At 48.3% G+C, this 15,354-nt stretch overlaps 2 protein-coding genes across 3 annotated transcripts; one reads left to right on the top strand and one right to left on the bottom strand.

Annotated features, from left to right (window-relative positions):
* The first annotated feature begins 2,912 nt into the window (after positions 1 to 2,912).
* LOC123408455 (acylphosphatase-like) lies at positions 2,913 to 5,230 on the top strand. Of its 2 annotated transcripts, none has more exons than XM_045101564.1 (2): positions 2,913 to 3,299; positions 5,143 to 5,229. In XM_045101564.1, the coding sequence occupies exon 1, from the start codon at positions 2,929 to 2,931 to the stop codon at positions 3,259 to 3,261; it is 333 nt and encodes a 110-aa protein (XP_044957499.1). In that variant the 5' UTR covers positions 2,913 to 2,928; the 3' UTR covers positions 3,262 to 3,299; positions 5,143 to 5,229. The 2 variants fall into 2 exon arrangements, 1 of the variants encoding a protein (XP_044957499.1); XR_006612753.1 differs by having other exon boundaries at positions 2,913 to 3,330; positions 5,143 to 5,230.
* LOC123408454 (protein NRT1/ PTR FAMILY 3.1-like) lies at positions 3,623 to 7,294 on the bottom strand. The gene is made up of 4 exons (XM_045101563.1): positions 6,946 to 7,294; positions 6,637 to 6,854; positions 5,958 to 6,529; positions 3,623 to 4,786 (listed from the first exon to the last, which is right to left on the bottom strand). The coding sequence occupies exons 1-4, from the start codon at positions 7,091 to 7,093 to the stop codon at positions 3,871 to 3,873; spliced, it is 1,854 nt and encodes a 617-aa protein (XP_044957498.1). The 5' UTR covers positions 7,094 to 7,294; the 3' UTR covers positions 3,623 to 3,870.
* Positions 7,295 to 15,354: the final 8,060 nt, after the last annotated feature.

Below are 15,354 nucleotides of genomic sequence, written 5' to 3'. Positions count from 1 at the left end.
GGAGCGAAATATGAGGGGCCGTCCGGATGCCTCCGCGAGCGTGCCGGACGCGTTCGCGAACGTATAGGGGGCGTATTTTTCCAGTCCGGCTGTAGATGCTCTTAGTCTCTCGAAGGTGATTTAGATGGATGAGTGTGTGTGTGTGTGCATGTATATGAATGTATGTGTATGTACTTCGTTTCTAGAAAAATAGCCCAATGATTTCTATGATACCCTCTAGTGTAGAGCATGCAAGAGAAGCAATGATTTCCTCCTTTCTTTGTAGGGCCCGAAACAAAAGCAATAATTGTGATTGCACGACACCATGGGACACTCTAGATGATATTCTATGTGTTGTTGCCGGAATAATTTGCAACACATTTTAATGAGATTTGGTTATATGAAACATTTTTGTTTGGAGCAATAGTATGAGAACGAAAATTGAAAATATGTACCAATGCTTCCATAGATTCGATCGTGGTTTATTTACAATTATAACTTTCGCACCTATTCATTTGTCATTTGACAGAATTTCCCATATAAAGAAAGAAAAAGAGTCAAAGAACGGATGGGAGATGTCAAATCAGAAAAGGGAGGTGAATATATCTTATTGTATTGATTATTATATAGTTGCAACATAATTATTAATAGAGTGAAATTATTATTTATGCTTGCATGTTCATATGAGCTTTTTCATGTGCATGGTTACATATTGAGATGGACCTTTGCTTATGCATGTTGTATACTCAGGTGGCATGCTTACATGTTAAAATAAATACATTTAGTATGGTCTAGCTATTTAGATATAAAAGATACCTGGGAAATGTCATTTTTCATGGATATGGAAGCTTGGATGTTTACACATATATACCCTATATGAAAAAATATTAATTAAATAACAAGTTGAAACAATCTGAACATATTTTTTGAAAAAACTTGACCTTTCATTGTACTCGTAAAAACATTCCATGAAAGAAAAATGACTTGTATATAGCAATACACTATTTCTTCCTTGAAGTCAATGGTGGTCTTTTTATTCATGAAAAATTATATACAAGTAAAAAAGATGTCAATTTTATACAAAAAAACTTCTGAATTTTTTTAATATTTAAAAATATTATTTTCCCATATCAGGTGTATATACATCATTGAACGAAAGGATGTTTTCTCATTTTTTGCTTCCTTTTTTGGTGACAGAAGAAAGAATGGAGATGTAAATGCATATCTTTAGACTTTGTATAATGCAGGATGCTTTAGGAAAGGCGCTTAAAAACAGTAATCAGTTTTTTCTAAGTATTGATGCTTATTTGCAGAGGTAGATGCTTAATTAGCTACCACTATCCTTTAGAAATAAGCATTAATGCTTAGAAATAACATTGTTTATTAGACAAGGTTTATTTTACTAAGCAGTTTTTTTAGAAAAACTAAGCACCTCTCTAAACATAACATATTGTATTGTACAAATATTGTATTGTACAATGCCTTGTTGAACACAGGTTTCGATAGGCCAAGATAACCAGAAAAAGGGAGCCATTAGTTAGCGAACGCTCCTTCGGAAGCCTCCCAGCGAGCACTCCCAGACGCCGTCACTTGACGCGTTCTCAGCCGCCGTCACGTGTCGCGCTTTGATCGCTTCCTTCGAATACCGTTTTTTTTTCACATGCATTTTCGGCTTTTTAGATTGTTTTTTTTTTTTTTGGTCTTTTGCTTTTTCATAGGTCTTTCTTACCTTTTTGGCGAATTTTTTAAATTGTTTTTCAACAAAAATGCATTTTCTGTTTCTTTTCGCGAGAGACATGGCCGTGCCTCTCAAAAACGAAAAAAACACGTTTTCTTTTTTTTTGTGAGAGGTACGGTTTTGCTTTCGTGAGAGGCACAGTTTTACTTTCGCGAAAGGCATGATTTTACCTTTACGAGAGCCACGCCCGTGCCTTTCGAAAAGGAAAAAAACATGTTTTTTTTTGTTTTTTCGTCAGAGGCACGATTTTGTTTCCGAGGAACAATTTTGCCTTTCTGAGAGGCACGCTCGTGCCTCCCGGAAAAGGAAAAACACGTGTTTTTTCGCAAGAGACATGGTTTTGCTTCCGCGAGAGGCATGGCCATGCCTCTCGAAAACGGAAAAATGCGAAAAAACATGTTTTCTGTTTTTCTATCGCTAGAGGCACGGTTTTTTTGTTTCAGTTTTTTTCTTAAAAAAAGTTCGTCAAAATCTATCAACATGAAATCTAGTTTTGAAGACCTCCATGAAAGAAATCTAAAGGTAAAAACGGTCCGAGATTTGAACGCATAGTTTAGGAGATAAAATATTATAAAAATACGAATCTATGAAAAAAAAGAAACTCTAAGATTGCGACAAGTAGCACACATGCAGTGTGCCACTTGTCGTAAACTGGGTTGAAAATGATCTTTAAAAGGTGTACTCATTAATTAATGATTTCGCAAGAAAAACTTTTGCCGAGCGATCAAATGTCAAAAATTGCAGGCATTTTTCATTTGACGCCACGCGCGTTAGTTAACGTTCATTTTTGTTAACTGACGCCAATGGCGTTCGTAAATGGGCCGGCCCATCTAGACGCCGTTTGTTGTTTTTCTAAAATTACATGAATTTATATGAATATTTTTTAAATTTCAGAGAATATTTTAAGATTGATTAACTTTTTTTAATATTTATTAACTTTTTTGAATTTTGATGAACATCATTTTAAAAAGGATGAACTTTTAGGTGTTCGTAAATGACCTGGCCATGCTAACGGTGCTGAAGCGTCGGATAGTAGCTCCCAAAATTGCAACCCTCCTTCTCCCAGAGCTATGGGCCAAAAGCTGCCTCGACTTTAGAGTTTAGAGGCCGGAAGAACACCAGATTCCTTCGCCCCCAGTTATCCCACCTCTGACGTCTCTGTCGCCGCCTGGCACTGCCCCCCCCCCCCCCCCCCCCCCCCCCCCCCGACCATGTCCACCTCCGCCGCCTCGTCGCCTTCCCCCGACCAACCTCCCGCGAACAAGGCGGTCCGCGTGGTGGTCAAGGGCCGGGTCCAGGGCGTGGGCTTCCGCGACTGGACGGCCGAGACGGCGGAGTCCCTCGGCCTCGCCGGCTGGGTCCGCAATAACCGCCGCGACGGCACCGTGGAGGCCCTCCTCTCTGGAGACCCTGCCAAGGTCGACGAGATGGTCACCCGCCGCCTCCCCATCGGCCCTCCTGCTGCCGCCGTCACGGCCGTCGTCACTTCCCCAGCCGACCACATCCACCCCTCCCTCGGCTTCGAAATCAAGCTCACCGTCTGATCGGGTTACGCCGACGTTCGACCGACCACAACCAGCAGGTTCTGCTCGACTTGTGCTCAACTGCCGGTGGTTAGTACCACCAAACTAATTCCATTTCTGACCTCCGGCATCTGCACTACTGCATTTCTTAGGCAAACCAGTTAGAAGAGAACTGTTGCGGTCAATGCGCACAACAATTGCTCTATTCGATCAGTCCACATGTTGGCTATTACTGTAGGATCAAAGGTCATGGCCTAGACTGTATTGCTATGTATTGTATCTCGGTATAGCTCTTGAATAATATAGCACTGCTGAGTTGTGATTTAAGAACTATGGTATCAAGATCAGATTGTTTCGGTCATTGACAAATTTGCCACATAAATTTGCCATCAAACACTTCCAAATAACCGCGATCAACTACGAACATAACAAGCAGAGTTACACATTCGTAGAAACCTGGTATTAGCTCAACTTGCCAGTGAGCTAGATACATTTCTCTGTTCCTGATCTCCATACAAACCCTGAATGGCATATACACATTCACATCCATCTTCACAACCTTCTTCTAGCTAGCTAGGCCAGTACCTGCATACACTGATACATCACACTACATTGCATAGTGTTACTCGCTCAAACCTTCTGTTGCAGCTGCACCATGGACTTGTCCTCCCCATCCTCTTCCTTGTAGAGCTGTACGGGCTTGTACGTGTACTGCCTAGCACATATAAGGTAGTACACCAGGTTCATGACCTGCAGCAGCGTCACGACCCAGTAGAAGTAGTCCAGCTTGCCGCGGTTGATGTTGTCCGGGAGCCAGTTGGATCCGTCGGAACCGGCGCTCCACCGGTGCACGATGGTGATGAGCAGCGTGCTCACGTAGCTGCCCAGGGAGATGGACAGCCAGAAGAGCGCCGTCGCCGTGCTCCGCATGCTCTCGGGCGCCTGGTCGTACATGAACTCCAGGTGCCCCACAGAGTTGAATGCCTCGGCCACCCCGTGCAGTGCGTACTGCGGCACCAGCCAGTACACGGACAGAGGGGCCGTCCCAGCGTCAGTGGTGCCCCCGGCCGCCGCGGCCTCCCTACGGTGGCGCTCGACGAAGCCCGCGACGAGGGAGGCCGCCACGGAGATGGTGAACCCGACGCCCATGCGGTGGAGGAAGGAGATGCCACGGTCCAGCCCCGTGCGGCGGCGGGCCAGCGGGACGAGCGCGCGGTCGTAGACGAAGAGGGTGGCGAGCATGGCGAGCATGGTGAAGACGGTCATGGAGCCTGCGGGGATCTCGAAGGACGAGTGCGGAGCGATGCGGCGGTCCATGGTACTCGCCTGCTGCAGGGAGAAGGTGTGCTGCTGCGATGACGCCGTGATCACCAGGATGCCCGCCGCCCAGATCGGGCCCATGCGGACCACTGACTTGAGCTCCTCCACGCGGTGTACTGTGCTCAGCCGCCACAGGTTGGGGACTTGGGACGGTGGTTGCTTGCCGGAGGATGCATCCGCCGTGAGTAGGTCACCATCGCTGACGATGGCAGCACGGTCAAAGAAGCTGCAAGGCAGAGTGAAGAAACAGACCGATTAGGTCACCATAAGGCTTTTTCTCTGCGTGCCTGGCGCATTTTCCGGGGACACCAAAGCTCGGATCACAGCGTCAGTTCCGTTTCTGAACAGATATGTTGGTTTTATTTATTTATTTTGTGATGCTGGATATTCTGCTCCTACTAATGGTCTGAAAGGAAAAGCAAAGATTTGCGGCTTTGGGCCTTGCTATTTCGTTGCCGACTGCCGTAAATAATGTAGGCTGGTGGAAGGAGCAGATATCAGTACCTGTATCTGCGGCCTTTTGTCCCGGCAACTAGAGACTGGTTGTCTACATCGTTTCTTATCTTAATCTACCTTGGACAGGTCGTGGCGAGGGACTTGAAGATTGAAGCACTCTGGCATTGTTCAGTGTTTACCGGAGGTAAAGTTCGCTAATAAGACCAGTCGGGAGTACGCGATAGCACAACTTCATGTGGAAGTCCGTAAAAAGGAGAAGCGTGTTGATAGGAAACAAATTGCTGTGGTTCATCACTTCACCTATAAAGTGTGGCTGTTTTCAGAATAAGGAAACAACGATGACAGAGATCAAGTAATGTTTGGTAAGGCAACTCTCTTGAGTGGTGCTCGAATCGAGCTCAAAGCAGGGTGGATTTTTGGTACGTACAAGCGTGGGAAACATGATTCGAACATGACTTATTTTGAGCCAGAACTAGAACAGAGCTAAAACCGAAAATGTGCCGCTGAAATCCAGCGGCGGCTGTCGTCTCAGCTCACCACATCACTGGCTAGAGCACTCCTACACGGGAGGATTTTGGCCTCATTTGCCGACATCGACTTCTAATCTATTACTGTACTACGTCCTCTTGTCATAAACGTTGTTGGCCCATCTAAATTGCATATTTTTTTGGCAACATAGATGGTACGCTAGTACTCTTCGCTGTATCTTATCGTCGTTGCCGACTTGCAACATTCACGGCCTCACGGTGATTGCACGTTCTGACTTGTGGCACGATGCGGATTTTGATCATTTTTGTAAGGATGGCAAAACTTCAGAAATAAAGTTGCTACTTTTTGTGAGGAACTCTGGGATCCAATCCAAAGCACTCCCGGAAAAGAAAAGGGAGGAGGTGATGGATAGAATAGAAGGCGCGGCACGCCACGCACGTGCACGTACGTACCTGAGCTGGGTGGTGTGCACGAGCTTGCCATACATGGAGATGGGCGCGTCCATGTCGTCGTTCTCGTACAGCCTCCCGGGGTCGTCCACCCTGGGGACGCGGCGCTTCCGGACGGCCGCGGCGACCACCTGCGCGAGCCGCGTGAACGGGCTGCCGGCCGGGTCGAGCCGGCGGTACATCGGGTACCCGCCGACGAAGGCGACGACGGAGACGCCCATGCAGAAGGCCGGCACGCCGAGGCCCCATCCCCACCCCACGTTGTCCTGCACGTACACCACCGCCGTCACGGCCACCAGCTGCGACGCGCCGTTGCAGAAGTAGTACCAGTTGAAGAAGCCCCACGTCCGCGCGCGCTCCGCCGTCTGCGACTCGTCGAACTGGTCGGCGCCGAACGCCACGATGCACGGCCGGTACCCGCCGGCGCCCACCGCGTTCAGGAGCAGCGACACGTAGAGCACGGCGAGCTGCCATGGCAGCGCCTGCTCGCACGCGCCCCCCGCCGCCTCCGCGGCCTTGCACGGCGCCGGCCGGAACTGCGGCAGCGCGGCCGACACCGTCAGGAGGGCCATCCCCTGCGAGGTCATGCAAGAAGAAAGCACCAGCGTCAGTCACGCACGCTTCAGCTCTGCTTCATATGGGTGTCGGCACGGCATGTACGTGGTGTGCGGCGTGTACGTACGAATTGGTAGACGACGGAGGCGCCGGCGATGGTCCAGAAGCGGCCGATGCAGGCGTCGGCGAGGTAGGCGCCGATGAGCGGGGTCATGGCGGAGGTACCGCCGAAGTTGGTGAGCGTGGTGGCCGCCTTGGCCAGCGGCATGTGCATCTGCTGGGTGAGGTAGGTCAGCATGTTCGTCGAGAAGCCCACCACGGCAAGCTTCTCCGCCACCTCGTTGGCTGCAGGGCACGAGCCCACCGTCGACACACAGTTTAATCTTAGGACAAGCAAGGCAGTCAAATTGGAATCTGTTTGCAAGAATTTGCTCACCAAAGATGAAGGGCATTGTTCTTAGGCCGCCCTTCCTCTTGCTCTTCTTCCCATCCATGGCCGCCTCAACCGCCATTGTTTGCGCCTGTGGTGGTAGCGGCGCGGTGGTGCACTCGGTTGTACTACATGCAGCCACTCCTCGCTGCATCGTGAATTTGTGGTGGTATACGTAGCAGCAGCTTGGCTTCACATATTTATAGCTAAGCTAGCTGCCAGTGCCAGTGCCATGCCACTACCCACTAGACTGCACTACTGCAAGCTCTGAGGCTAATTTACACGAAATAGGAAAAACTGCGGGACAACAATCTGAGGTTAATTTGCAGTATTTATTTATATGTGGTTTTTTGGGCACTTGGAATAGACGGCTGTTTCTGCTACTGGCTAACTGCCATTGCAAGTCCCCTTTCTTCTGGATTCCTTTTCACATTTCCGAACTAGGGGCTAAGGACTTCACATGTGTGATGCGTCTATATCACAACGAGATCTTGGCAAATAGCTAGGCAGTGGCAGGACCAGTCCTAACTGAGATAGACTGGAACAGGAACGTTAAGAGCATGTCTAGCAGACTATAAAGCCGACCCTATAAAGCCGACCCGCAAAAGTGGTTTACAGTTCGCGAAAAACGTTTTTTGTGAGATGACGCGAGCGCAGACAGAAGCAGACACCCTTCCTTCAAAAAAATGGACCCGTATAAAATAATATTCGTAGAAGATGCTATTATACGGGTCGTTAATGCGGGGTCTGTTCGAGCGCCACCACGTCAACCCGCAAACAGAAAACCTCCGAGTAAAACATAGTTGAAATTTGACAGCGATTCTGGCAAATGAGTTCGAATTTAAACAATAAAACATAGTTCGTGCGCGAAATGAAAGCATAGTTTTAAAAACAAACGCAAAAGGACTTCATGCATCCTGGTCGCTCTTCAGTCTGCACCATTGAGGTCATCGCCGCCCCCGAATCCATCGCCTGCATTTGTTCCTACTCCGACACTTGTCCCTACTCCGGCATCGAAATTATCGGTTCCGATTCCAGACAAGAAACCATCGCCGCCATTGTAACACGGAAGCATCCTCCTCTTCAAGATTTCTTTCCTTGTCATATTATGTCATTCTTTGCTGATGTCGTCCATTTCATTATGGTTCAAAGTCATGATCCTATTCTCTTCAGCAAGAAGATTGGCCATGGTTTTGTTCTCAACGACACATGATTTTCTCTCCTCAACCTCCTTGAGCAATTTCCACCGCTAGCAATACCTCATTTGATTACAGCATGGCATCTATCTTGTCCCGCAAGGTCGATGCTTCGTGTTCCCTTTTGATCTTCTCCTTTGTCTTTTTGTCACCATCGGGCTTGTTCAAGTTTCTTGGGCCATCCTCATCTTCATCTTCATCCATGTTAGTAAATGAACCTCTCTTCAGTGGGGATTCTCTGTCAATCAACTTTCACTTGTCACAACTTTTGAGCAATTCCCAACAATGCTTTATTTTAAAAAAATTTGTCTTCGGAAGCTTCCATGTCTTTGTACCGTTGTTGGGCGATTTTTTCCTACACAATTAAAACAAAGTCAAACAGATGGAATCATTTCACATTATGCAAACTGATGGAATCATTTCACATGAACCCACTCACATACTCAGATTCCACGTTTCCACTTGGAGGAGCATTGCGAACTTGTTCCAAGTAAGCTGCCCAACGGCTACAAGTCGGCTTGATCACGTCCCAACGACCTTGGAGTGACCGAAAGGTCCGTGTTGTCCTGTTGGGATACTTGTCCATGAATTGGAAATATTTATCTTCAATTCTTTGCCAATACATCTTGGCGGTTTTGGACACACCCGTCCAAGGATCCATAGACACCGTACTCCAAACCTTAATCAGGATTTGATCTTCCAAGATCGTGTAGTTCTTCGATCTCATGCTTTTTTTTGCTTGTGATTGCTGATACGTCCCCTCATCTACCTTCTCCGCCTCATCTTCACCACAATGGTCATCAACGGTACCCTCCAATTCATTCTAATCGAAACCAGCGACCGGGGATTGATTGATGTCGACGACATTCATGGCCAACAAGTTCACGAACTCGACATCGACATTGTTCGAACCACTTCTACATTGAGTGAAAGCACATCACGACCTACCATAATGGCGAAAAAAGCAAAAATAAGTGAGCGAAGACGAATACCTTCCGAGCCTTTCATCGAACACCTCGTCTGTGGTGGAAGCAGCGCTGTAGATAGTCACCAACAAGGAACGTCTTGCCGGGGTGGATGGAGTGGAAGAAGGTTTTTCCGTAGGAACCTTCTTGCGCTTCACGCCCGAAACCTTGCTCATCTTCCCCGCCGGTGGCCGGGAAGATCGCACAATAGCAGTGGTGCCCGGCGCGGCTTCCCTTCCGGCTGGGACAACCGGAATTCTGCCCTGCACAACAACGTTGCCTTCCCGCTTGCGGGCTGGCGCGTTGGGGACTAGCACGATAGCAGGGGCGACATGGCCAGCGCGAGATCCGCCGTACGGGATTGCGCATGCGCGACCTCCACGTCGATGAGAGCCGCCGGTTGGAAGGCTTCTATGGCGGCGAAGAGTGGCGGAGAAGAAGGTTCGGAGCGCACTGTGGGCGGGGCAACGACTACCGAGGAGGGGGAGCGGGGACTGGCCGCGCGGAATTTTCCCTTGTGCCAAATCTCATTACGGATAAGGGGCGAGCTCGGGTCGGCCTCCCACCCCGTGAATCTGAAGGTTGAGGGCAAACTTTTGCGGCGCCCCGCAAATTGTTTTACGCGCCGGACGCGTTTGTGGTGTGTGATATGACAACTTTTTTTGCCCTGACCCGTATTTTGGCGGTTATTTTGCGTGTCGGGGCATTATACGGGGTCTGCTAGAGATGCCCTAAGAGCATCTACAGCCTCGGACCCTTCAAACCCTTCTAAAACGTCTGGGCACGCCGCCCGGTCACTGTCCGATCACAAAAATTTGACCCAGACGGGACTTTCAAACCGATCTCAAACGCCCGGGCTGACCAGCACCCCCCATTTCTAGCCCAAATATGAGGCAGATATGGAGGAGCCCGAACACACCCTCCACGTCGGACCCGACAGCCCGACCCTACCTCAAATTGCACCAATTCCTCCAAACCACTCCTCCTCCCGCCGCCTGCCAACATTTCTCGCGCCCGATCCCTTTCCGTCCAGCACCCTTGCTCTCCATCCTCACCACCTGTCGCAATCCATCGTCATGATGTCTTCCAACCCGTCCCCAACCGCCACGACGGAGACGCAATCCGTCTCGTCCGTAAGCAGCCCTTCCTCCGTTTCCTCTTGCAAGCCAAAGAACATCGCCCATAAGACGCGCCATCGCCGACAACGATAGAGGGAGTTGGCGGCACAGGTAGATGCGGACGTTGTTGACGAGATGTCTCCCCCGGTGCGCCAGGCTCCCTGGCCCCATCCATGCAAGCGAGGCACAGATTGTGCCGTCCGGCATTGTCGAGACCGAGGAAGAGGATGAGACGGTAGGTTGGACCCTTCCGGAGAGCTTTCCGGCCACGCAGCAGCTGTCGGTCCATGAGTCTGAGTCCCTACAGCTCGTTTGAAAGCGGGTGAGCATGGGCAACCCCACCGCCCGTGCTGCACTCGACATGTTCAACGAAATGTCTCAACAAGACCGGGTACGTTTGCTCCTATTCGATCTAATGGTTAATGTTTCGTATAGTTCATTAGTTCGCACATGATGATTGCTTGCAAACCATGAACATGTAGGATCATACTTGGTAAGTATGATCAATGAGAATGAAGATCCGACCCATGTGGAATATGAAATGGAGGAGACGACCGCATTTGTGATTGGGGCAACATCCGATCCCAATCCTACCAAGAAGAAGAAGAAGGACAAGATGACGAAGGCAAGGGGGCTTGTTTTCTCAAATTGGAGGACATCTTGTTAGTAAAATCTTGGTTGAAGACAACATTGGATCCAATAAGTGGCACCGAGCAAAAGGGGAGCACATATTGGAAGAAGATTTGGAAGAACTACCATGAACGAAAGGAATATTTGGAGCCGCATCCTATCGTGAGCACCCGCAATGTGGCATCTCTCCAACGTCGATGGGGTTCATTCAAGGACAAGTCAACAAGTACGTCGGTTACTAGTCACAAGTGACCAAACGGTCTCAAAGTAGGATGGGAGTGCCAACTCATGTAAGCTTGATTGCCTCATCTTATTGTCATTTCAATATGTTGGTGTGTTTTTCATTCTTGTGTTCATACGTATGTTGTATGATAGGTGGCGGTGGCCACTTTGTATCAAGAGATCGAGAAGAGGTCATTTTCTTTTACCCATTGTTGGATCTTATTGGATAGCAATCAAAAGTGGCAACAAGTTGTGGCTGACCTCAAGGCCGGAAAGAATAGGAATGGTGGCTCAATCTCCCACCAATTCGGTGGGTTGGACGATGATGACGATGATGCTGTCGTCACCAATGGAAAAGCTACCGTGCCAAAGGATAACCGGCTACTCATGGGAACTAAGCGGGAGAAGGCAAGGATCTCCCGTGACACCACGACTACAAAAATATCGTCCACATGGACGGGATTTTTTTTGGCAAGGGAGAGCAAGAAAGAGGAGAGGTACAAGCTTATGTTGGATGCGCAAAGGGAGAGGATGGAGTGGGATCGGACGAGGGCAGAAAGGCGACTTGAAATTGAGAGGGAGAAAATCGAGTTGGAGAAGCAAGAGGCGGCGATCAAATGGGAACCCTAGAAGGCCAAGACATTTTGAGATATTGAGCTAGAGAAGTAGAGGTTGCAACTCTCACGCGACGTTGAGGAAGAAAAAATGATGCTCGAGGATGAATCCACTTTGGATGAACATGCCACAAAATGTCTTGTGGACAGGAAGCAGGAGATTAACGATCGTAGAGCGTTGGAGGCACGCGGCGATCGTTGCCAGGATGCACGCGGAAGAGGCGGCCTGGATGCACGCGGTGATCATTGCCAGGATGAGAGGCAAGCCGGATGCATGCGGAGATGGATGTCCAGGCAGAGCAGGACACATGGACGAACTCGTCCTGCGAGTGATCCAACATCACTTATCGGTCGGGCATTGATTTCATTTTGCCATGTCTGTTTGGTTGAACTATGATATCATTTGCATTTGTTTAAAACTGTTGAATCCGGACAATTTGTATTGGGTGATCGATGTGCATGGCTTTGTTTGTATTTGAGAGTCCGGATATGAGGCATGTGGATGCACGAAGCGAAATATAAGGGGCCGTCCCGATGCGTCCGCTGGTGTGCTCGGACACGTCTGTGGACGTATAGGGGACGGTGTTAGAGCATATTTCTCTGTATGTGGTTTTTGTAATTAATGAAAATCTCTATGGACTAATGGTTGCATTGAGTTATATTCGAAGGATTTGTCCATAGGCACTTCTTGAAGTCCATCTGTTGGTTTCAAGGATTTTATATGATGACCAAGGTGGTATTCAGAGTGTTAGATCATATATCTCCATATGTGGTTTTGGTAATTAATGACAATTCCTATGGACTAATGGTTGCCTTAAGTTATATTTATAGGATCTGTCCATAGGCACTTCTTGAAGTCCATCTGTTGGGTTCAAGGAGTTTATATGATGACCAAGATGGTATTCAAGGTATTATCCAAAGCATGGTCATATAGACACAAGGTTGATCAAGATCTCAGACAAAGAGTAAATCAAGATGATCAACACACAAAGCGTACAAGATGTACCGAGAGGGATCAAGTGATCCCATGGTATGGTAAGCATTGTCCATTACGTGTTTGTGTACTAACTCATGGTCTTTGTGAGAGTTCTATGTGGGGGTTAGGTGTGTTTCCATGGGCTTGAGTCAAAAGGAATATCTCATACAACCCATGAAGGATGACGTCAAGTGGTGATCGTCTTCAAGATTGCGGTGTGCAAGTTCAAGTGGATCAGCACGAATATACCATGCTTGAAGCTTGCCGTCCATTGTGGTGGCAATGGACTTGTGAAGATATGCTGAAGAGTGGCTCACCCATAGTGAGTATGGGGGAGCAATCAACTAGTCTTCATCAAGCCAACGCAATCAACAAAGGTGGTCCATCTTGAGGAAGCCAAGATCAAGATCATCTAGCTCAAGAGGTCGAGGTGCAAGGTATAGGTTTGCCCTTGATAGGTTTTCTGTTTTAGGATAGATTGTTGTACTGTCAAGGGGGGCTCTCAAGTGAGTGGCTTGATCGTATCGTTCGTTGAGAGCTCAAACCATTTGCATCCTTGCATCATACTTCTTGGTTCTTATTTGGTGTTTCTCTTTGTGAGTTTTAGAGCTTATGGTCATCTTCATGACAAGCTCGAGTTCATCGAAAACGGAGTCCATATGCATCTACTATGATGTTTTTGATGTTGGAGTTTTTGCCGGTTCTTCATTCATAGAGGACTCACATCTCTATATCGCTGTTTGGTTAGCTCTTGTCGTCCTGAATCCAACAAGCTTGGGTTTGCTCGATTCGGAGCTCGTATGCGAAAGTTATGGCTGTTTCAGTGGCGAGCGGTAGTACCGCTGGCCCTAGCGGTAGTACCGCTAGAGCTGGCGGTAGTACCGCCCCTGGTCAGCGGTAGTACCGCTCCAGGACTTTAGTACCGTCATCTTTGCGGCTGTACTACGTCGGACTTTTTACGAAGACTTTCTTGGCGGTGGTTGGCCCGGTAGTATCTTTGCGCTACCATGGGCTCAGCGGTAGTACCGCTGCAGCCAGCGGTAGTACCTCTGCAGGGTCAGCATTTGTACCGCTGCAGCCAGCAGTAGTACCGCTGGAGGGTCAGCGGTAGTACCGCTGGGCTCGGGCTGTAAGTGGGGGTAACAGTCTGATTCCTTCCACCACTATATAAAGGGGGTCTTCTTCCCCCTTGGCCTGATCTATCCGTTGAGCTCATGTTCTACCTCCATTGTTGACATTCTTAGAGCTTGCTTACTCTCAATCCCTCCAATGATTATTGCTTGTTCTTGAGGGAAAAGAGAGAGGAGATCTAGATTCACATCTCCACCAATCACTTTCTCCTCTATGTGAGGGGAACCCCTTGGATCTAGATCTTGGAGTTCTCTGTGAGCTCCTTGTTCTTCCTCTCATATCTCTCCATAGCTTTTGTTGTTGTGGAGGGATTGAGTGTAAGGGACTTGACCACTTCGTGTGTTCTTGCCATTGCATTTGTTGCATCGGTTTGAGTTCTCCACGCTGATACGTGGAAGTGAGAAGTTGAGAAGCTTATTACCTTTGGTACTTAGTACCCTAGATATTGTTCTTCGTGGATGCTTTGGCGTCCTAGAAGCTTGGTGGTGTCTCAGAGCTCAATCATTGTGGTGTAAAGCTCCGGATAAGCGTCGGGGTCTCCAATTAGGTTGTGGAGATTGCCCCGAGCAATTTGTACGGGTACCGGTAACCGCCCCCAAGGGTTGCCCCGTGTACGGGTTCGGTGACCGCCCCCAAGGTTTGCCATTTGTACGGGTTCGGTGACCGCCCTCAAGGGTCCCTTAGTGGAATCACGACATCTTGCATTGTGCGAGGGCGTGAGGAGATTACGGTGGCCTTAGTGGAATCTTGGGGAGCATTGTGCCTCCACACCGCTCCAGCGGAGATTAGCATCCGCAAGGGTGTGAACTTCGGGATACATCATCGTCTCCGCGTGCCTCGGTTATCTCTTAGCCGAACCCTTTACTTATGCAATTTACTTTGTGATAGCCATATTGTTTATTGTCATATATCTTGCTATCACTTAGTCGTTTATCTTGCTTAGCATAAGTTGTTGGTGCACATAGGTGAGCCTAGTTGTTTGTAGGTTTTGTGCTTGACAAATTAAACGTTAGTTTTATTCCGCATTTGTTAAAGCCTAAACCGTAATTATTTTAAAGCGCATATTCACCCCCCCTCTAGGTGACATCCACGTCCTTTCACAGAGTATTATCCAAAGATTGGTCATAAAGACACAAGGTTGATCAAGACTAAGCAAAGAGTAAATCAAGATGATCAACACACAAAGTGTACAAGATGTACCGAGAGGGATCAAGTGATCCCATGGTATGGTAAGCATTGTCCATAACGCTTTTGTGTACTAACCCATGGTCTTCCTGAGAGTTCTATGTGGGGTTAGGTGTGTATCCATGGGTTTGCGCAAGAGCAATATCTCATTCAACCTATGAAGGATGACATCAAGTGGTGATCATCATCAAGATTGCGGTGTGCAAGTTCAAGTGGAGCATCACGAAGATATCATGCTTGAAGCTTGCCATCCATTGTGGTGGCAATGGACTTGTGAAGATTTGCTGAAGAGTGGCTCACCCATAGTGAGTATGTGGAGAAATAAACTCGTCTTCATCAAACCAACGCAATCAAGAAAGGTGGTCCATCTTGAGGAAG

The sequence above is a fragment of the Hordeum vulgare genome, chromosome 7H, assembly GCF_904849725.1.
Source record: "Hordeum vulgare subsp. vulgare chromosome 7H, MorexV3_pseudomolecules_assembly, whole genome shotgun sequence".
NCBI classification, from domain to species: Eukaryota; Viridiplantae; Streptophyta; class Magnoliopsida; order Poales; family Poaceae; genus Hordeum; species Hordeum vulgare.
This window is presented reverse-complemented; position numbering and strand designations above follow the sequence as displayed.

Coding starts and splice junctions, on each gene's coding strand:
- LOC123408455 (XM_045101564.1), top strand. CDS start 2,929: ATGTCCACCTCCGCCGCCTCGTCGCCTTCCCCCGACCAACCTCCCGCG.
- LOC123408454 (XM_045101563.1), bottom strand. CDS start 7,093: ATGCAGCGAGGAGTGGCTGCATGTAGTACAACCGAGTGCACCACCGCG. Junction 6,855..6,945: donor AACAATGCCCTTCATCTTTG/GTGAGCAAATTC, acceptor CGTGCCCTGCAG/CCAACGAGGTGGCGGAGAAG. Junction 4,787..5,957: donor GTGCACACCACCCAGCTCAG/GTACGTACGTGC, acceptor TCTGCCTTGCAG/CTTCTTTGACCGTGCTGCCA.